The sequence below is a fragment of the Callithrix jacchus genome, chromosome 21, assembly GCF_049354715.1.
Source record: "Callithrix jacchus isolate 240 chromosome 21, calJac240_pri, whole genome shotgun sequence".
NCBI classification, from domain to species: Eukaryota; Metazoa; Chordata; class Mammalia; order Primates; family Cebidae; genus Callithrix; species Callithrix jacchus.
The window spans coordinates 50,354,312-50,377,099 of NC_133522.1; the positions used below are offsets into that span (position 1 = coordinate 50,354,312).

The 22,788-nt window shown below is 60.1% G+C and overlaps 3 protein-coding genes across 5 annotated transcripts in view; 2 read left to right on the plus strand and 1 right to left on the minus strand.

Moving 5' to 3' along the window:
• Positions 1-22,269, minus strand: part of TSPEAR (thrombospondin type laminin G domain and EAR repeats) — a 218,745-nt gene extending 196,476 nt beyond the window's left edge. For all 3 annotated transcript variants that reach the window (XM_078358758.1, XM_017967093.5, XM_078358757.1), the window contains exon 1: positions 22,130-22,269. In XM_078358758.1, coding sequence (XP_078214884.1) covers positions 22,130-22,211 — 82 coding nt within the window. In that variant the 5' untranslated portion in view covers positions 22,212-22,269. The remainder of the gene's footprint in view (positions 1-22,129) is intronic.
• Positions 5,680-7,507, plus strand: LOC100401967 (uncharacterized). Its single transcript, XM_035282842.3, has one exon. The coding sequence runs from the start codon at positions 5,760-5,762 to the stop codon at positions 6,795-6,797; it is 1,038 nt and encodes a 345-aa protein (XP_035138733.3). The 5' UTR covers positions 5,680-5,759; the 3' UTR covers positions 6,798-7,507.
• On the plus strand, positions 13,530-14,157 carry LOC108589372 (uncharacterized). The gene has a single exon (XM_017967091.3). The coding sequence runs from the start codon at positions 13,530-13,532 to the stop codon at positions 14,139-14,141; it is 612 nt and encodes a 203-aa protein (XP_017822580.2). The 3' UTR covers positions 14,142-14,157.
• Positions 22,270-22,788: the final 519 nt, after the last annotated feature.

Here is a 22,788-nt window from a genome sequence, read left to right on the forward strand (position 1 = left end):
GGGGTACTTGATGCAGACACTTGACCTCAGAGGTGTTTAACCCAGATGTCTCCAGATCCTCTGGCCTTCTGAGGTCACTCTTTATGATCCAAATAAAATAGCAAGAGATGGTACCCTCCAAACTGTGGGGAGCCCATCTAGGCTCCCCTGACCCCACCCCAACTCCGGTGGCTTTGGGGCATTCACATTCTCCTAGTTCTGTCCCGGCATCTTTGCTTCTGCTGGAATGAATGCCATGCTGCCTCTCGGGTCTGCAAGTGCTACCACAGACTCTGCCTTTGAGCAAAACAGGTCCCTGGGTGTCAGTCTCCAAAGCACCTCTTCTCAGACCTTCTACTGAAAGGTGGGGGGTCAGGTCATGATACAAAGCAGGAAATAAATACAGGACCCAGGTCAAAGGCACCAGCTGGTCCTCCCTCCCTTGGGGTCTGTCCCTGGCCGTGACCCAACCTGGCTCAGGCTTCCTCAGGGTTGCAATGACCTTGGATCCCAAGATCCTTTTCCAAAGTCCATTTTTCTTCCAAGGCCCTGGTCCCTTATGATAGGCCAGTTTATTTAGCTTAAAAGAAACAACTGTCAAGTATTCACAATGTTCTCAAGCAGGCTGTTCAACTGCTCATAGTTTGAAATGAGCCATGATATGAATATTTACACCATGGATGACACCACACACCAGGGCTTCACCTCACCACAGTGGGATATTCACACCACGGACATGGCACACACCACACACCAGGGCTTCACCTCACCACAGTGGGATATTCACACCAGGGCTTCACCTCACCACAGTGGGATATTCACACCACGGACATGGCACACACCACACACCAGAGCTTCACCTCACCACAGTGGGATATTCACACCACGGACATGGCACACACCACACACCAGGGCTTCACCTCACAACAGTGGGATATTCACACCAGGGCTTCACCTCACCACAGTGGGATATTCACACCACGGACATGGCACACACCACACACCAGGGCTTCACCTCACCACAGTGGGATATTCACACCACGGACATGGCACACACCACACAGCAGGGCTTCACCTCACCACAGTGGGATATTCACACCACGGACATGGCACACACCACACACCAGGGCTTCACCTCACCACAGTGGGATATTCACACCAGGGCCTTCACCTCACCACAGTGGGATATTCACACCATGGACATGGCACACACCACACACCAGGGCTTCACCTCACCACAGTGGGATATTCACACCACGGACATGGCACACACCACACACCAGGGCTTCACCTCACCACAGTGGGATATTCACACCAGGGCCTTCACCTCACCACAGTGGGATATTCACACCATGGACATGGCACACACCACACACCAGGGCTTCACCTCACCACAGTGGGATATTCACACCACGGACATGGCACACACCACACACCAGGGCTTCACCTCACCACAGTGGGATATTCACACCAGGGCCTTCACCTCACCACAGTGGGATATTCACACCATGGACATGGCACACACCACACACCAGGGCTTCACCTCACCACAGTGGGATATTCACACCAGGGCCTTCACCTCACCACAGTGGGATATTCACACCATGGACATGGCACACAACACACACCAGGGCTTCACCTCACCACAGTGGGATATTCACACCTTGGACATGGCACACACCACACACCAGGGCTTCACCTCACCACAGTGGGATATTCACACCAGGGCCTTCACCTCACCACAGTGGGATATTCACACCATGGACATGGCACACACCACACACCAGGGCTTCACCTCACCACAGTGGGATATTCACACCAGGGCCTTCACCTCACCACAGTGGGATATTCATACCACGGACATGGCACACACCACACACCAGGGCTTCACCTCACCACAGTGGGATATTCACACCAGGGCCTTCACCTCACCACAGTGGGATATTCACACCATGGACATGGCACACACCACACACCAGGGCTTCACCTCACCACAGTGGGATATTCACACCAGGGCCTTCACCTCACCACAGTGGGATATTCATACCACGGACATGGCACACACCACACACCAGGGCTTCACCTCACCACAGTGGGATATTCACACCATGGACATGGCACACACCACACACCAGGGCTTCACCTCACCACAGTGGGATATTCACACCTTGGACATGGCACACACCACACACCAGGGCTTCATCTCACCACAGTGGGATATTCACACCAGGGCCTTCACCTCACCACAGTGGGATATTCACACCAGGGCCTTCACCTCACCACAGTGGGATATTCACACCAGGGCCTTCACCTCACCACAGTGGGATATTCACACCAGGGCCTTCACCTCACCACAGTGGGATATTCACACCAGGGCCTTCACCTCACCACAGTGGGACATTCACACCAGGGCCTTCACCTCACCACAGTGGGATATTCACACCACGGACATGGCACACACCACACACCAGGGCTTCACCTCACCACAGTGGGATATTCACACCACGGACATGGCACACACCACACACCAGGGCTTCACCTCACCACAGTGGGATATTCACACCACGGACATGGCACACACCACACACCAGGGCTTCACCTCACCACAGTGGGATATTCACACCACGGACATGGCACACACCACACACCAGGGCCTTCACCTCACCACAGTGGGATATTCACACCAGGGCCTTCACCTCACCACAGTGGGATATTCACACCAGGGCCTTCACCTCACCACAGTGGGATATTCATACCACGGACATGGCACACACCACACACCAGGGCTTCACCTCACCACAGTGGGATATTCACACCATGGACATGGCACACACCACACACCAGGGCTTCACCTCACCACAGTGGGATATTCACACCTTGGACATGGCACACACCACACACCAGGGCTTCACCTCACCACAGTGGGATATTCACACCAGGGCCTTCACCTCACCACAGTGGGATATTCACACCAGGGCCTTCACCTCACCACAGTGGGATATTCACACCAGGGCCTTCACCTCACCACAGTGGGATATTCACACCAGGGCCTTCACCTCACCACAGTGGGATATTCACACCAGGGCCTTCACCTCACCACAGTGGGATATTCACACCACGGACATGGCACACACCACACACCAGGGCTTCACCTCACCACAGTGGGATATTCACACCAGGGCCTTCACCTCACCACAGTGGGATATTCACACCATGGACATGGCACACACCACACACCAGGGCTTCACCTCACCACAGTGGGATATTCACACCAGGGCCTTCACCTCACCACAGTGGGATATTCACACCATGGACATGGCACACACCACACACCAGGGCTTCACCTCACCACAGTGGGATATTCACACCATGGACATGGCACACACCACACACCAGGGCTTCACCTCACCACAGTGGGATATTCACATCTTGGACATGGCACACACCACACACCAGGGCTTCACCTCACCACAGTGGGTTATTCACACCAGGGCCTTCACCTCACCACAGTGGGATATTCACACCAGGGCCTTCACCTCACCACAGTGGGATATTCACACCAGGGCCTTCACCTCACCACAGTGGGATATTCACACCAGGGCCTTCACCTCACCACAGTGGGATATTCACACCACGGACATGGCACACACCACACACCAGGGCTTCACCTCACCACAGTGGGATATTCACACCATGGACATGGCACACACCACACACCAGGGCTTCACCTCACCACAGTGGGATATTCACACCTTGGACATGGCACACACCACACACCAGGGCTTCACCTCACCACAGTGGGATATTCACACCACGGACATGGCACACACCACACACCAGGGCTTCACCTCACCACAGTGGGATATTCACACCATGGACATGGCACACACCACACACCAGGGCTTCACCTCACCACAGTGGGATATTCACACCATGGACATGGCACACACCACACACCAGGGCTTCACCTCACCACAGTGGGATATTCACACCATGGACATGGCACACACCACACACTAGGGCTTCACCTCACCACAGTGGGATATTCATACCATGGACATGGCACACACCACACACGAGGGCTTCACGTCACCACAGTGGGATATTCACACCATGGACATGGCACACACCACACACTAGGGCTTCACCTCACCACAGTGGGATATTCATACCATGGACATGGCACACACCACACACCAGGGCTTCACCTCACCACAGTGGGATATTCACATCATGGACATGGCACACAACACACACCAGGGCTTCACCTCACCACAGTGGGATATTCACACCATGGACATGGCACACACCACACACCAGGGCTTCACGTCACCACAGTGGGATATTCACACCATGGACATGGCACACACCACACACCAGGGCTTCACCTCACCACAGTGGGATATTCACACCATGGACATGGCACACACCACACACCAGGGCTTCACCTCACCACAGTTGGATATTCATACCATGGACATGGCACACACCACACACCAGGGCTTCACCTCACCACAGTGGGATATTAATACCATGGACATGGCACACACCACACACCAGGGCTTCACCTCACCACAGTGGGATATTCACACCAGGGCCTTCACCTCACCACAGTGGGATATTCACACCAGGGCCTTCACCTCACCACAGTGGGATATTCACACCATGGACATGGCACACACCACACACCAGGGCTTCACCTCACCACAGTGGGATATTCACACCAGGGCCTTCACCTCACCACAGTGGGATATTCACACCATGGACATGGCACACACCACACACCAGGGCTTCACCTCACCACAGTGGGATATTCACACCATGGACATGGCACACACCACACACCAGGGCTTCACCTCACCACAGTGGGATATTCACACCACACAAGCTTCCCTGCACAATAGTGTTTCTTCACACTCCCGCTCATAAATAAACCCAAATCCTCTCTTTAGATGGAAGGAGCCCACCCCTCCGGGCACCCACCAGATATTTTCGCATCAGTCCCACACTGTGCTCTGCCTGCCCCCTCACAGAATCTGGGTTTCTCATTCTGACTTTCTACGTCCCTTGCTGTCTGAGGCAGCAGAGGCCTGTGGTGAAGAATGCAGAACACGGGCCTGCCAGGCCTCCGGTGAGGCTTTCGCACGAATTCTTCATTGTGCTGCAGGTTCTCCATCTGCAGAGTGGGAATGAGGGCGGCTGCTTTACAAGGTTGGTGTATGGGTTAGTGAGGTCACATTCACAAACTGGCCCAGGTACTTCCTGACACACAGCAAGGCCTCTCACATGACTGTTTGGCAAAAAAGATAAATCCAGATCCCAAGCCATTCGCTGGTCTATGGACTCAAAATAAAGAGAACACAAAGCAAGAAGAAAAACATCCTTGACTCAACTGAGTGTCCAGAAATTAGGGGAAATAATAGCAAGCAGCCCCAACAGACCATCGCAGAGGAGCAGCCAGGGGCCGCTGACCCTCGTGCTCCATGCAGAGGCTGGGCTGCAGCCCTCCGTCCAGCTCGCTGCACCGTCCCACAGGCCCACTCAGTGCTGACACCTGGGAGCCACATGAGCGGAACTGCGAGTCTCCCTGGAGCCCAGGACACCGCCCCAAACGCCAACAAGGAAAACGCCTGGGGGCTTGTGCTGGGACAACACACACGCCCTTGAGAGCTATATAAGCTCCCAGCACCCAGACTCCTCACTCCCTCCCTCCCTCCTTCCAGCCAGCACCCAGACACCCACTGCTGCCTCCCTCCCATCTGCCCCAGCTCAACCCCAGCATGGCCGCGTCCACCATGTCCGTCTGCTCCAGCAACCTGAGCTACGGCAGCCGCGTCTGCCTGCCCGGCTCCTGTGACTCTTGCTCTGAATCCTGGCAGGTGGACGACTGCCCAGAGAGCTGCTGTGAGCCCCCCTGCTGCGCCCCCAGCTGCTGCACCCCGGCCCCCTGCCTGACCCTGGTCTGCACCCCAGTGAGCTGTGTGTCCAGCCCCTGCTGCCAGGCAGCCTGTGAGCCCAGCCCCTGCCAATCAGGCTGCACCAGCTCCTGCACGCCCTCGTGCTGCCAGCAGTCGAGCTGCCAGCCGGCTTGCTGCACCTCCTCCCCCTGCCAGCAGGCCTGCTGCGTGCCCGTCTGCTGCAAGTCTGTCTGCTGTGTGCCCGTCTGCCGTGTGCCCACCTGCTCTGAGGATTCTACATGCTGCCAGCAGTCTAGCTGCCAGCCTGCTTGCTGCACCTCCTCCCCCTGCCAGCAGGCCTGCTGCGTGCCCGTCTGCTGCAAGTCTGTCTGCTGTGTGCCCGTCTGCCGTGTGCCCACCTGCTCTGAGGATTCTACGTGCTGCCAGCAGTCTAGCTGCCAGCCAGCTTGTTGTACCTCCTCCGCCTGCCAGCAGGCCTGCTGTGTGCCCGTCTGCTGCAAGTCTGTCTGCTGTGTGCCCGTCTGCCGTGTGCCCACCTGCTCTGAGGATTCTACGTGCTGCCAGCAGTCTAGCTGCCAGCCAGCTTGTTGTACCTCCTCCGCCTGCCAGCAGGCCTGCTGTGTGCCCATCTGCTGCAAGCCCGTCTGCTCTGTGCCAGTCTGCTATGGGGCTTCCTCTCTGTGCTGCCAGCAGTCTAGCTGCCAGCCAGCTTGCTGCACCACCTCCTGCTGCAGACCCTCCTCCTCTGTGTCCCTGCTCTGCCGCCCCGTGTGCAGGCCTGCCTGCTGCGTGCCCGTCCCCTCCGGCTGTGCCCCCGCCTCCTGCCAGCCCAGCTACTGCCGCCCAGCCTCCTGCGTGTCCCTCCTCTGCCGCCCCGCATGCTCCCGCCCAGCCTGCTGAGGCCTCTGCTCAGCCCAGAAGCCCAGCTGCTGCCGGGCATGTCCCTCGGCTCACTGGGCACCGAGTCCCTCACCTCTCCCACTACTGGCCCCTGGGCTGCCCTGGTGTCTGTCTCTTCCTTGGAGATGTGTGCACAGCCTCTCCTCCCCTAAGCCCTGGGGGCTCCCGCTAAACTCCAGGTGGCCCCGCCTCCACCCACTGCCCCCCCCTGCTCTTCCTGAACCAGGTCCCACATTCCAGGCCCTGTGATCTCGCCTACTTGGAAGCTGCTGCGCCTCTTTGGCCATGCGAGGACCCTGCTTGGAGACCCTAATAAACACCCTCCACGTAGCCCGGCCGCGCTTCACTCTCTCCTTTGGGCCTTTTCTGGCTGAACTGCTGGCCAGCCAGACTGGAGGCCAGGACTCAGGCGCAGCCTCCTGGGGCCCTCGCACCCAGCCCTACTCCAGGCCAGACACACACTAGCCTGGCACTGGTGCCATCCCTACAGGAATGCGCCGGTCCCAGGGAGGGTCAACAGCATGGCAGTCCCCACCCCAGCCCAGCAGGCAAGTCCTGGTGGGCGAGTGTTGGGGTGGCAGCAGGGGCAGTCACAGGCACAGCCCCCGCACCTACCCCACCTTTCCCTGAGGGGCTGCCCTCCCTGCCGAGTGGGGGCTGGCTGGATACAGAGTCCAGGCCCCAGACAGAGATGATGGTTCGCTCCACCAGCAGCCCAGCCCCTCAGTCCTCAGGGAGATTCAGAGGCGGAGGGGCAAGCACCCAGGCTCAGCCGCCCGAGCCTCTCCCGCCTCCCCAGCTTCCTTCCACTGCTCCCACACCTCCTGTGTCTGAAGCCTGCTGCCCTGACCATGAATATCCTGATGTCTTTTCTAACAGAAAATAGATGAAACTTCAGCCTGGGCAACAGAGTAAAACTGTCTCCATTACAAATAAAAAGACCAGGCGTGTGGCTCATGCCTGTAGTCCCAGCACTTTCGGAGGCCAAGATGGGAAGATCGCTTGAGCCCAGGAGTTTGAGACCAGCCTGGACGACATAGTGAGACCCTGTCTCTAAAAATACAAAAATTAGCTGGGCATCATGGCATGTGCCTGTGGTCCCTGCTACTGAGCAGGCCGAGGTCAGAGAATCGCTTTAGCTGGGAGGTGGAGGCTGCAGTGAGCCGAGACTGTACCACTGCACTCCAGCCCGGGCGACAGAGTGAGACCCTATCTCAAAAAATTAATTACAAATTAATTAAAATAAAACTCATGTAGCTGGGCATGATGGCATGCACCTGTAGTCCCACCTACTCAGTGTGCCCACCTGCTGCAATCCCGTCTGAAGCCGAGGTGGGAGGATCACTTCAGCCTGGGAGATCAAGGCTGCAGTGAGCTGTGATTGAGCCACAGCACTGTAGCCTGGGTGAGTAAGGCCCTGTCTCAAAAAAAAAAAAAAAAAAAAAAAAAAAAAAAAAAAAAAAAAAAAAAAAGGTGGGTGGGGGAACAGGTGTAACTGAAATCGCAGCCTCTGACTCAGTATTGCCTCGCACCTCCCAGAGGAAGTGGCTCCTCGAGACCCCATCTCACCCCCGGCTCCTCCGGCACACCGTTCTTCCCCTCCCTCCTCCTGCAGTTGGCCAAGAACTGTGGTGCTGAGGACACTGTCCCTCTGTCCTCCCTCTGCTGGCTGGCCCCTGCTGTGCCTGTCTCCCTGGGCTCCTGGGGCGCATCTGTCTCAGCTCCTGCTCCCATTCCTCTGCCTTTTCTCTATGTGTGGTCTCTCCCTGTCCCCAGCCTCCAGGCCTCCACCCCGGTGCCTGCCCTGGGCTCCCGGCCTCCAGGGGTGTCCCAGATAGAAGGGAAGCCACGCCTGGCACATCTGAAGCTGAGCTCCCATCTTCCTCCTGACTGCCCTCTCCCCTGACTGGCGGGGGCAGCTGGACTCCACCTCATCCCCTGCACTGCCCGGGGCCCTGCCACCTTCACTGAGCTGCCAGGCATCTGTGGGCTCTGCCCTGCCTCTCCCCAGCACCATTTCTTTAGTTCAGGGTGACTCTGGCCCCTGATTTGCTGAACCACTCTGGGCCAGCAGGGCCAACAGCCCTGTCCACAGGTCAGAGCCTCCCAGGAGACGCCCGGTGCTTCCAGAGCTCCCATGACAACAGATTCTTCTACAGAATTTAGTTTTGGGAGGAAGCACGCTCTTGTCTAGTGGAAGATGCTGACTTTGGAGAAAGACAGGAAGAACTTGGTAACTTCAGGAGACACTGTGCCTTCCAGGCCAGGTTTCCACCACCGTGACAGCTAGACAGCGGGACGAGGGGGAAGCCAAGGGCCGGCCGGCAGAGAGGCCTATGCCGTGCTGATACCACATGTGCTTGGCAGGGAGAGCGGTTCTGCTGCCCTTGCCAGGGCCCCTCCTCTGCCGCCCCCACCCGCCACGGTCCCTCAGTGTTTAAGGGCTGGAGAGGGGAGTCCAGTCCAAGTAAGAAGGGCCCCGGGAGCAGAGTCCTCCCCGAGCACCGCTTGCCAACCAAGCAGCACATGGTGAGCGGGCCCTGGAAGCCCGGGCTGCCGCATGAGGAATTCTCTTTGGTTGGAACGTCACGATATCTGTGAGGTCGGTGGTTTGAACCTGCCTTGGGGCCGGGCAGTGACCTTTACAGTTAAGGAACTGGGGGGCCCTGAAGCCTCAGCTCTCAGAGTGTCTGCTCAAACCCACGGCAGCAGCGAGCCCTCCATCTCAAGGCACCCCAGGCTTTCCAGGCCTGAGAGGAAATTCCAGCGACACTGTCAAGCTCGATACTGCCTCGTGGCCGATAAAAACAGTGGCCGACCTTCGGAAAGCCTTCGTGACCTGTTTTGAACCACATAATCCTCACATGGCCTTGTGGGACGGGTGGACCGTGACCCCATCTTGAAAAGGGGAGACTGCAGCCCACGGGGTGATCTTCCAAGGTCGTGCAAGCCAAGCTGGAGGTGAGGGGTGGACAAAGGCAGAAACCAAATGACCCGGGCAGAACACGGGGAAAGGAGCCACGGTGGCAAATGGCGCTCCCCAGAAGATGTCCCCACCCGAACCCCTGGAACCTGTCAATCTGGCCTTACAGGGAGAAAAGGCACTTTGCAGATTAATTACAGAATGCTGATTAAGATCCTTAAAATGTTTTAAATTGACGAATCATAACTGTACATCTCCATGGAGTTCCCAGCGATGGATGCTTCCACAGACAGCGCCGGCGGTCGGGCCGGGCGTCCAGGGCTCCCGTGATCTCCTTCTGTCTGTGGGGAACGCTTGATGCGCTCCTTCCAGCGACTGGGAGGGGATGGTTTGGGATGATGCCAGTGTCACTTTCACTGTCCACTTTGCTTCTGTTATTATATTGTAATATATAATCAAACAATTACACGACTCATGATCCTGTCAGATCGACAGGAGTCCTGAGCTTCTTGTCCTGAAACTAGACGGTCCCACCAGGGGGTGATGGAGACAGGGACAGATCATCAGGCATTAGATTCCCACGAGGAGTGCGAAACCTAGATCCCTGACAAGCGCAGTTCACAGCGGGGTTTGCGCTCCTCTGAGAATCCTGCGCTGCCGCTCACCTGGCAGGAGGCGGAGCTGAGACGGTCACGCTCGCTCACCTGCCACCCCCTCCTGTACTGCGGCCACACAACTCCTAACAGGCCACGGGCCATACTGGTCCCCAGTACCAGGGTTGGGGCCGCCTGCTGTACAACACTAGACCTTGCCCCTCCTGACCAGCTGTGGTTCTGTGTCCTTCGACATGCCCCTCCTGTCCTCCCTGCCCCGTCCTTCCAGCCGCCAGCACCTCCTGCCCTGCTTTCCTTCTGTGAGATCCACTCTCTCTGTCTTCCATCTCTGAGCGAAGTTCAGAGCCCTGAGATGCGAGATGACCCTGGCTTAGCCAGGAGAGCCTAAAAGCCATCACATGCATTCTTATAGAGGGAGGCAGAGAAACTTCACCCGGGAGAGGCGGTGTCCATGTGAGCACAGGGGCAGAGACGAAAGCGAGGCAGGCAGAGGCCGCCATCCACCCCCAGAACAAAAGCGGGAAACGAACAAAGCTCCTCCCTGAGCTCCGGGAGCACAGCTCTCTGCCCAGGCACCTGGAATAACAATACATTTCTGGTTTTAAACCATCAAGGTTGTGCAGAACTATCCTAACAGCCACGGGAAAGTCTGCAAATGTGTGTGAAGCTTCGTGGAATCAGCAAAACTTGCACAATTTCCAGGTGTTCTGGTTTAAAACTTCATTGAGATAACAGCAATAATGAAACGGAAATTGTGAAATGGAGCCCCAGTCTTCTAAGGGGTCAGGTCTAGCCCCCTTCAGTCCCTGGCAGACGAAGGTGCTCGTGGCCTTCCGGACCTGCCAGCCTCACCTGATGACTCCCAGGCCCTTGTAGGGCCTCCCTGCCTCGGGCTCCCACCCTCTGATGGCCGTGGTGCTCCAGCTGCCCCTGCGTGCCCCACAGGTACCTCCTCACCCCGCACCTGCGCAGGAGTGGCTGCCTCTGTCCTGCCAGCCCAGGGCCCGGACAGCCTGAATGCAGCGGTGCCCACCCACTGCCTCCCTGAGAGGGGACACCGTGGCCTTCATTTCTGACACAGCATCAGCCACTGTCTCCTGACCACCAGCGAGCAGCACAGGGGTTGTCCAAGGGTCCATGGACAGTTGCTGCATCTTGGCCGCCAGGAAAGGTGCCCTGGGCATGAGGGTCTGTGTCCTCGCATGAGGGCAGCAGAAGAAAGTCCAGACGCAGCACCAACCACTTCCATGGTGGGCAACAGAGGCAAAAGCCAAGCCCATGGGGCCTCTAGAGCCCCCAGCTTGTGACATGCAGCACAGCCACACACCCCTCGCTGAGCCCCTGCTGGGCCAGCACCACGGCGCCATGAGCAGGCGTGGCAGAAGGGACTCACCACTCAGTGATGTGGCCACTGCTCAGCCGGACGCCGACCCCCCTGGTCCCCGCCCACAAACAACCCGGCAACCTGGAGCCCACATGTCTCAGCAAGAAAAACGCATGGACTGCTGGTGCCCCGGGAAGCACACAGACAGCGGGCGCAGCCTAAGCAGGAACAGTGGGTCACAGTCACGGGTCGAGACGGCCCTGGAATCACCACCCTCTTTACCAGTGGAGACATGGCAACAAACACAAATGGAAGGGGACTACGGCCCAGAGCAGGGCTCACACATCGGCCACTCCACGAGCTCAGAGTCCAAGTCACCCCGTCACTGGGTCTCCCAGAATGAGAGCCCGGCACCCAAGGGTCCAAACCCCCGAGTGTGATCCTCACCCACCCAGTAAGTAGGCCCAGTCAGGACTTGCCAGCCCAGACCCAACACAGCCAAGGCGTCTACGAGGGGGTGGCCTCTCCCCGGAAAATAAACCAGCCCTGGTGAGGGCTCCCAAGAACCAACTCCAAACACGAGGAAAGAGAAACACGGAGAAGCCTCCTGCTGGGACAACACAGATACAGACGCTCACCGCCCTCAGTGCCGCCCACTCACCCACCCGCTCACCCACCTGCCCACTCACCCACCCACTCCCACACCCACTCACCCACCTGCCCACTCCCTCAGCCACTTCCACACCCACTCACCTACCTGCCCACTCCCTCACTCACTCCCACACCCACTCACCCACCTGCCCACTCCCTCACCCACTCACCCACCCACTCACCCACCTGCCCACTCACCCACCCACTCCCACACCCACTCACCCACCTGCCCACTCCCTCACTCACTCCCACACCCACTCACCCACCTGCCCACTCCCTCACTCACTCCCACACCCACTCACCCACCTGCCCACTCCCTCACTCACTCCCACACCCACTCACCCACCTGCCCACTCCCTCAGCCACTTCCACACCCACTCACCCACCTGCTCACTCCCTCACTCACTCCCTCACCCACTCACCCACCCACTCACCCACCTGCCCACTCACCCACCCACTCCCACACCCACTCACCCACCTGCCCACTCACCCACCCACTCCCACACCCACTCACCCACCTGCCCACTCCCTCAGCCACTTCCACACCCACTCACCCACCTACTCACTCCCTCACTCACTCACTCCCTCACCCACTCACCCACCCACTCACCCACCTACCCACTCCCTCAGCCACTTCCACACCCACTCACCCACCTACTCACCCACCTACTTACTCACCCACCCACTCCCACACCCACTCACCCACCTGCCCACTCTCTCACTCACTCCCTCACTCACTCACCCACCTGCCCACTCCCTCACCCACTCACCCACCTGCCCACTCCCTCACTCACTCCCTCACCCACTCACCCACCTGCCCACTCCCACACCCACTCACCCACCTGCCCACTCCCTCACTCACTCCCTCACCCACTCACCCACCTGCCCACTCCCACACCCACTCACCCACCTGCCCACTCCCTCACTCACTCCCTCACCCACTCACCCACCTGCCCACTCCCTCACTCACTCCCTCACTCACTCACCCACCTGCCCACTCCCTCACTCACTCCCTCACTCACTCCCTCACCCACTCACCCACCTACCCACTCCCTCACTCACTCCCTCACCCACTCATCCACTTACTCCCTCACCCACTTACCCACTACCTCACCTACTCACCCACTCCTTCACCCACTCCCTCACCCACCCACTCCCTCACACTCCCTCACCCACTCACCCACTCACTCATTCCGGTCTCCCCCAGCTCAACCCCCAACATGGTCACGTCCACCATGTCCATCTGCTCTAGCACTTGCTCCGAATCCTGGCAGGTGGAAGACTGCCCAGAGAGCTGCTGTGAGCCCCCCTGCTGTGCCCCCAGCTGCTCTGCCCCGGCCCCCTGTCTGACCCAGGTCTGCACCCCAGTGAGCTGTGTGCCCAGTCCCTGCTGCCAGGCGGCCTGTGAGTCCAGTCCCTGCCAATCAGCCTGCACCAGCTCCTGCACGCCCTCATGCTGCCAGCAGTCTAGCTGCCAGCCGGCTTGCTGTACCTCCTCCCCCTGCCAGCAGGCCTGCTGTGGGCCCATCTGCTGCAAGCCTGTGTGCTGTGTGCCCGTCTGCTGCAAGCCTGTGTGCTGTATGCTTGTCTGCTATGGGGATTCTTCTTCATGCTGCCAGCAGTCTAGCTGCCAGCCGGCTTGCTGCACCACCTCCTGCTGCAGACCCTCCTCCTTCGTGTCCCTGCTCTGCCACCCTGTGTGCAGGCCTGCCTGCTGCGTGCCTGTCCCCTCCTGCTGCATGCCTGTCCCCTCCTGCCAGCCCAGCTGCTGCCACCCAGCCTCCTGCATGTCCTTCCTCTGCTGCCCCATGTGCTCCCGTCCCACCTGCTGAGCCCTCTGCTCAGGCCAGAAGCCCAGCTGCTGACAGGCACATCCCCACGCACCAGCCAGGCTCAGGTTCCCCAGCTCCCCCGCTGCTGACCTCTCGGCACACACACACTGGTACTCACTGCACTAGTACATACTACAGTGCGCAGGCTGGCTGACCTCACACCCACAAGCACCTCCAAGTCTGGGCCAGGCAACCATGAGATGGCCCTCTCCTATTATTGAGGGGCCCTGGGTATCCCCTGGCATTTCACCACAGCCACAAGAGGTCCCTGGCCCTGTCCCCCTGCCCTTCTCCTCCAAGCCATCAGCCCCCTTGCCCTCTGCACGCCTCACACAACAAATACACTGGTCTTCCTTGCTTCTGCCTGCCCCTCTCCTGGCCTAGTGTTCTATGCCATTCTTTCTCAGGCCCTCTATGCTGACACAGCCCTGGCTTCAGCAACCCTGGAGATGAGCCACGTCTTGGGAGCATTTCCAGGCTCTGAGTTCCAAGGCTCCTGTCCTGGCAGCCCAGGCCTCCAGGATCTGTAACTCTGGGCAGCTCTGGGTGTCCCTGCTGTGAGTCCAGGATTCAGGTGGTGATGTCTCTGATGGCATATCTGGCCAGAGGGCTCCTTGGCAGGAAGGTCTGGGTGTCTGACGTCTCCCTGTCCCTGGTGAGTTTAAGGAACCCAGGGACAGGGCCCGCAGCAGGCAGAGTGTCGCTGTGGTCTACCAGCTCCTGGGCAGGGTAGGGTGGGGCCTCCCTCTCCCCTGCAGCCCTGGCATTTTATTTAAACATCCAAGCCCACCTGCGGTGCTTGGGAAGGCAACAGCAACAGCTCTTCTGGGGCCCCAGGTCCAGTCGGTGCGGCAGAGGTCAGAGGGAAAGAGGCCAAAGGGTCCGTGACCTGGGGACCCCACACTATGGGGTCTGGAGCCCAAGCTGGCCCCTCTTCGGGGGTTTCCCTTGGGACCAATGTTTCTAGGAGCCCCAAGAGTCCCACACCCAGCCTCACTCCCCGCCAGAGCTGCCTCCTCGCCTGCTGTTGCCTCCACACCAACGCCAGTGCCCCTGCCCAGCTCCTGAACCCCCCAGCTGCAGCGGAGCTGGAACAGGGTGGGACTGAGTGGGGTGCCCAGGGCTGTAATCCCAGGAGGCCCTAAAATCCAGCAAGATGTTCCCAGGACCCCCAGCAGAGGACTAAGATCACCTGGCCTCAGTCTCCCCGGAGAGCCTGGCACAGATGCCCTCGGCTTTTCCAGTCCCACTTTCCCCGAAAAAGGGGGTCCCCAGAGACTCTCAGGTGAGAGGAGAGCCCTCCCACAATTAGAACAGGATTGGTGTAAATGTATTCAGACAGAATGGGTCCTACCATCCTCTTCCTGGCCCCTGGGGGTGGGAGGCAGCTGGGACCTCCCACACCACTCTCCAGGGGCCCTACTATGGAACACGGGAGAGGGGAGAGAAGGCAGTTCCCCACTTCCCAGCCTGTCAGTCCAGACTTGTCCTTTCCTGTGACATCCTCGGCCTTCCTCTAGCCAAGTCCACCCCCACCCCCAGGGAACTCAAACGGTGGGGGTGGCCCCCACCTGGCAGGTAAAGCCCACAGCCCAGGGAACTCAAACGGTGGGGGTGGCCCCACCTGGCAGGTAAAGCCCACGGCCCTTCTCAGAACACGTTTCTTAACACAGGAGCGAGAGCACATCTGAATTCCACAGCTACGTGGAGCTGGTTACCCAGAAGGCTCAAAGCTGGGGACAGTGGGACAGTGGCAGAAGGGCCTTTCCACTAAGGCTTGGATCAGCAAGAGGAGCAGGGGTCTCTCCAGGATGGACACACACAAAATTTCCAAAAATCTGCCATGGGGACCAGAAGGGGAGCCCTGGTGGGTGACCATAGCAAGTGCTGTCCACACAGCCTCCACTGTCACTGGAAAGATGTTTTCAGGAAAAAGACGCAGTGTCTGTCACTTGAGTCACCTCACGGCCCCCGCACGCCACCCACGGACACTGGATGGAGCTCAGCCATCTCCGGAGCACAGTTCAACTAAAAAGGAGTCCTGGATGCCGACCCCACCCAAATGCACTGACCTGTTCCCCATGGCCGGCGATGGCCTGTCCCCAACGACTAGTGACCCTTCCCTGGTGCCCCAAGCTCAGCCCCCAAACCCCAGCTGCAGATCGAGGCCCCGTATGAGCACAGGTCTCCCCAGGCACTTCCCAGGGCCCACCCACTGCCTGGGCCAGGTAGAGCTGAGAGACTTCTCCTGCTGGACACCAGGCTGCCATCAGAAACCTCAGAAAACACGCACCAGCAAAACTAAAGAAAGGCGGCTGCGTCACGGGTTTTCCTGCACAGATATGTGTACACCCGCCCACACACCCACACGCACACCCCCAAACACACACACCCAAGCGCACACACGCCCACACACCCACGCGCACACCCCCACACACACACCCAAGCGCACACCCGCCCACACACCCACGCGCACACCCCCCCACACACACCCAAGCGCACACCCGCCCACACACCCACGCGCACACCCCCACACACACACACCCAAGCGCACACCCGCCCACACCCACGCGCACACCCACACACACACACCCAAGCGCACACCCGCCCACACACCCACGCGCACACCCCCACACACACACCCAAGCGCACACACGCCCACACACCCACACGCACACCCGCCCACACACCCACACGCACACCCCCACACACACACACCCACGCGCACACCCCCCCACACACACACCCAAGCGCACACCCACCCACACACCCAAGTGCACACATGCTGTCTCCAGCCGTGCAGAAACACCCTCCCCGAGTCCCCGGCTCCGACCCCCGCCCAGCACACACTAAGCGCTTCCCACACAGTCGTTTCACAGGGCTGCGCTTCACCCACTTCCCAGAGGAGGCAGCCAAGTCGAAGGTGCCAGGGCGGGGGTGTGGGTCGAGCAGCTCTGGGTCTCAGGGGTACCCCACCACCCCATCCTTCCCAGCTGCTGGGGCAGGGGACAGGGACAGGCTCCCCAGGTTGAACCGAGCCTGGTCGCCCCAACGCCTGGTGAGTTTCTCTTCTGTTGCTCTTCCACGCCCCAGAGCCCCTGACAGTGGTGCCCATGGGACTAAATTTGTCACAGACCCCACCCAGGGCCAAAGCCTCCCCCAATCCCCACCTTGGTGGGGAGGATAAAAGTGAGCCATCGAGAGATGGGGTCCCCCACCCCCAACTACTCCCCAATAGGACAAAGGCAGGCTGAAAGCAACGATTTCGCGTCCGCCCCCGCCCGTCTTTCCCAATGGAATTGGTGTGGGCATCAGTTGGGGGTCGTGGGCACCAGTGAAGGATCCCACGGGTTCGCCTCCGTTTATCAGTTGGGTGGGGCTGGGCGAGCACCCCTAGCCCCAGCACAGGTGATCAGGGCGGCGAAGTCCAGTGGATGTGGATTTGGGGTTAGCACGGGAGTGACAGCCAGGACCGCACCTGTCTGCCCCACTCCTACAGCTCCACCTCTGCCCCCACCCCAACACCAAGGTCTCCACCAGGAAGACAGGGGTGGTGAGAGGAACCGGGGTGGGCAGAGGACGCAGGGTGGGGAGGATGGGGGGGTAGTGGTGGAGGTGGAGGTGGAGTCGGAGGCCGAGTAGCTGCAGGGTGCAGGGAGGGGCAGAGGAGGGGCGTTCAGCTGGGAACCTAGTGCAGACCCTGCAGGGCTCTGCGTAGGCAGCTCCTTATCCTGGAAACAGGGAGGCTGGAGCACCTTGGCTTGTCTCCAGCGGAACCGTAGTGTCCAACAGAGCTAAGGGGCTCAGCCCCAAAGACAAACATTCTTTGTTTCCTGAAGATCTGGGGGTGGGGAAGGTGGGGGGGAATGCCCTGGCCTTACAGTTTAGAATTTTATAAAAGGAAAGGCATGGCCACTGACAATTTGAACTTCAGGGGTCCCAAAGTGACCCCCGGCTGGAGCAGGGAATGAGGGGGTCCTTAACTCTGAGATTTGTTCTCCGAGAGACATAGGTGACAGGTGACACAGCTGAGCCTCTGATCCTCTACAGGTGGGGGGTCATTCATTCCAGAACGTAAATGAAATAAACAAACATGATAGAAAAATAATGCCACGAGCCCTAGGCCCATCGCCGCAGACTGGACAGTCCGTCCCCAGTGGGTCCCTCAGAGCCCTGGGGGGGTCACGCACATCCCTCCTGGCTGCCTAGCCTGTGCCCCCCGACCACCACCCCCCCACACCCAGCACGAGGCCATAGAGATTTGAGAGACAGGGGAGGAGAGAGGGAGGAGGGGAGAAAGGAGTGGGGGAGAGGAGGGGAGTGGAGGAGGGGGAGGAGAGGGGAGAGGGGAGGGGAGAGAAGGGAGGGGAGAGGGGAGGGGAGAAAGGGGAGGGGAGAGAGGGGAGGGGACAGAGCAGGAGTGCAGGTGTGAGCTGGGGTAACCCGTGCCTTCATGTATTGTGCAAAACAGGCTGGAGCTCAGGCGAGGCTGGTCTCAGATCCCTCCAGTGTCCCCAGCCTCGGGGACTGCAGGCTCTGGCTCTGAGTGGGGAGCTGGGCCCCCTGGACAGAGGACTGTGCTGCCTGGTCAGGAATGGGCACGCTTCCGAACTGCAGGCCACTGAAGGGCTTTGGTCAAGCACAGGCAGCCAAGAGAAGGTGTCGCCGGCACAGAGCCTTCCAGGAGTGGCCTAGGAGACCTCGCCAGGGACCAGGACTCCCCAGCGCTCACACTCCTTTAGGCACTGAAGTCCAGAGGACAGAGGTTGAGGGCGGAACTCCAGGAAGCCCCAGTGCAGTGCGAGGGCTGGGCTGGAAAACCTCTCCTAATCCCTCACTGCAAAGGCCTCCAGCCCCCGCGCCGCAGTGATCTTTTAAGATGCGAAGCTGGCCGTCATTTCTCAGTGCCTTCTCCGGCTCCTGGGAGGCACCCCGCCAGTCCGCAGCCCAGAGACCTGACCACCCCACTCCTCCCTCGGCCCCCGCTGGGGTCCCTCCACCTGCCGACAGCCTTCCACACTGCAGTCCCCTGCTCGATGCTGCTCCCGGAGCCCCTCCTGGACACCTCCTGCCAGCAGAGCGGGCACAGCCCACGGGATCTCACGGCACTGGCTCTGGACCTGGACGCAGCTGCCGTTCGGCCGAGTTGCCAGCTCTGTGCGGGCAGGGTCCCTGGCCTGTGGCTGCCGCATCCCGGGCGGGAGCACGGCCCTTCCTGGGTGGATCCTGGGGGAACGTATTGGGGAGGGGAGTGATTGAGGAATGCCGGCTAGGTGGGGGGCTGAGGCCTCGCTCAGCAGGTTCCCGTGTGAGGGGTCCCCACCACTGACTGTTCCTGGGGTGACACTGAGGACAGAGAGAGGCAATGGAAAGACGCTGTCGCCCTCGCATCCTGCAGCCCCCACTTCCCAGTCCCCAAAGCCCACCCGCCAGTGACCCTGCCCACTGGCTCCAGCTGTCCTCAGAGGGCTCCCACGGAATCTCCCGCCTTGACCTCCTGTCCACGTGGAGGTGACATGGGCTGCTCCAGGGGACGGGGCCCAGCCCAGAACGCAGCCCACTCTCCCGGGCTCCGCAGCACCAGCTCCGACCACAGGCTCCTTCCGGGAGTAAAGGGCCCCGCAATCGCCCTTCGCGCTGAGGCTTCCTACGGCGAGGTGTAAAAACACAGGCCGGTCCTCCACTGCTGCCCACCGGGCTGGGGCGCCCAAAAATCCCAGCCCGCAGCTTCCCCACAGCCTGGCAGTCACTCGATTAGCAAACGAAGTGCTAGAAATTGCCGGACCAGGCAAAGTGAGAGAGGACGGAACGAGCCGGGACACCGAAGCAGGTTCCCTGGCGGCACCGCCAGAGAAGGGGCCTGGGCCCCGCGGCAGACCCGACCCCAGCCTCAGACCGCCCGGGACCTACGGGCCGACGACCAACCGCGGCTCCACACCGTGGGCACAGACTCGGGGGGCAGGATGAGGAGTGGAGACGCGCTGCCACGCGCGGTGCCCTCGTGCACACTGCGCACGGCCCCAGCCGGCGGGGCCCGCGGGAAGGCGGAATCGCACACCCCCGGCCGCGCAAGCGTCTGCGCCTCCCAGGACTGAATGGAACAAGCGACTTCCCCAAGGTCATCTGAACCCCTGGCTGCCTCGGGCAGGTCTCCCGGGACTGCTCCAAACTCAGCTCAACTGTATTTACGTGACTTTTATCTTTCCTCCCTGGTTCTCGGTATTTACAACTGGGTCATCTTTTAACTATTTGGAACGTAGCTTCGGGGGACAGGGGGCGGGCTTTATAAATAACCTGTGTTATTATTATGCAGGTTGATTCTGTTCCCCGAGCTAAAGGGAACATGAAAATACATGTCTGTGACTCATTCCCCCCCTCCCCACTCCAGGCTGTGCTGAGTCGTCGCTCGCCCCGGGGTCCCCAGCAGGGAAGGGAGAAGGGCTGGCAGTGCCTCGGTCGCGTGAAGCCAGGGGATTTTGCGACAAGCTGACTTGGCGCTGGCTTTGTTTGCAGAATCACCCGGTTCCAAGGCAGTCCCTGCGGGCAGGTGCAGCTGTGCTGGAGCCCGGGGAGCAAGCAGGGGCCTCCGTCCTGCCCGGACACCCAGGGCAGCGGCTCCAGCACGGGGGACCAGCCTGCCTCCCAATGCGCAGCCCGAGGGCTGTCCTGGAATCACAGCCGGCCGGCCCTGGGTGGCCGGACACGTTTATGACCCCCACCCCCACCCCCACCCCTCACACGGGTCAGTGCCTTCCATATTCCAGTGACCGTGGTCATACCGGGTCATGTCATCGCATCTGAGTGTCATCGAGCAGAGAGCTGTGGCCTGGTGCCAGGGATGGACTTCATCTATCCCAGGGAACCAAGGATGCCGATTCGAAAACAACCAGAAGCCCAAGCCTCTCCTGGCCTCTCCTGGCCTCCCTGGCCTCTCCTGGCCTCCCTGGCCTCTCCTGGCCTCCCTGGCCTCTCCTGGTCTCCCTGACCTCTCCTGGCCTCCCTGGCCTCTCCTGGCCTCCCTGGCCTCTCCTGGCCTCTCCTGGCCTCCCTGGCCTCTCCTGGCCTCTCCTGGCCTCTCCTGGCCTCTCCTGGCCTCTCCTGGCCTCCCTGGCCTCTCCTGGCCTCTCCTGACCTCTCCTGGCCTCTCCTGGCCTCCCTGGCCTCTCCTGGCCTCTCCTGGCCTCCCTGACAGCCGCGCTGTCAGCCTCAGTGCTCAAGTCAGCAATTCACTGTCCTGTAACCGGCTTTCTAGTGACCAGGTCAAGTTCGCCTGTTACACTGTTTCTTAAGTGTTGGTTGAAAAGTAAAATCCCTCAGTAGAAACTCTAGAAAACCATTAGTGTGCCACGGCCATTAGCAAGCCAGATGGCCTTTCTGAAAGGTGGGAAGGAAACCTCCGGGCCCTGCCAGGCCGGCCGGCGAGCCAGCCCCTGGCTCTCCCCTCAGACGGAAGTTACGCCCTGAAGAACTGAGCCCTGCTCTCCGGAGGGTGGTGTGCTTGGGGCTGTGCCTGCGTCTCTGATTTCTTGGTCCTATGGGGAAGGGCAGGACCTTCGCTTTGCCGAGTGTGGCAAGGGGCGTCCCCACAGGGAACGGCTCCTGCGCAGCGGCCTGCGGGCTGCTGCGACTTCATTCTTCATTCCCAAAGCAGGTGTCAGGCCCTCCCAGGAGACCCAGCAGGTAAGCACTTGTGGAGGCCCCGGTGGCTGCCGCTCTGCTCCTGAAGCTCGTCCCCACCCTGCTCTCGTTCTGAAGAGCCGCGTCTCTGTTGCCGCCGCCTGCCCTGCGCTTTCATCTTCCCCACCTGTGCCCCTCCCGCCTCTGCCCGTCTCCCCAGGGTGCTACCTGCCAGCCCTGCCAAATCATCCGCGGGCACCGGCGCCTCGGCTTCCATCAGTGTTAGAAAGTGGCGTTTGCGACTCGACACCCCTTCTAGCTCCCCTGCGAGACCCTCCCCCACCCACCCAAGTCCCCACACCCCGCCTTACCTGTGCAGGGCTCCCAGCGCTGCGCGTTGTGGCAGGGGACTGCCAGGGGCAGCACAAAACACAGCCTCCACAGGGCAGACATGAGGGGCTTGGGTGCCAAGCTCCATCCAGGGCTCCGCTCAGCCTGCAGGGAGGCGGCTGCTCCTCAAACGCCTGCGTCAGTCTTTCCAGGGGTGGCCGTGGGGCCCCCGGGGGTCACTTCGACGGCCACATGCCAGTGGCCCCCAGCGGGGCCAGAGGTGGCCCTGGCAGTCTTGGTGGGGAAGCTTCTGGTTGCTGCCTGCGGGAGGCAGGTGGCCTGCCAGGTCGGGCTGCAGCCGCAGGTTTATCTCTTAATTTCCCCGATGGGCTTGGGTCCTGCGTGCAGGTGACAGGTGATAACAATCTCGGCACAGCCTGCAATTAGTCACTTGCAAAGCACACTTTCCAGAAGGAAAGACAGAAATAGACGGTGCTGCGGAGAGCTGAGAACAAGCCAGAGAAACAGAAGACCCGCTTCCCTCAGGTGCAGGTCCCCCGGGCTCACCGCCTTTTAGGACCAGGGGCACAGGTGACTGTGGCAGGCCGGGAGTGGGCAGGGTGGGGCACTCAGGCTGGGGTCCGGGCAGCAGGTCCCCACACTGCTGGAGGGTCCTAGAGGCAGGTCTGGGCTCTGCTGG

Bases quoted from the DNA above. Each gene is read 5' to 3' on its own strand.
- LOC100401967 (XM_035282842.3), top strand. From the start codon at position 5,760: ATGGCCGCGTCCACCATGTCCGTCTGCTCCAGCAACCTGAGCTACGGC.
- LOC108589372 (XM_017967091.3), top strand. From the start codon at position 13,530: ATGGTCACGTCCACCATGTCCATCTGCTCTAGCACTTGCTCCGAATCC.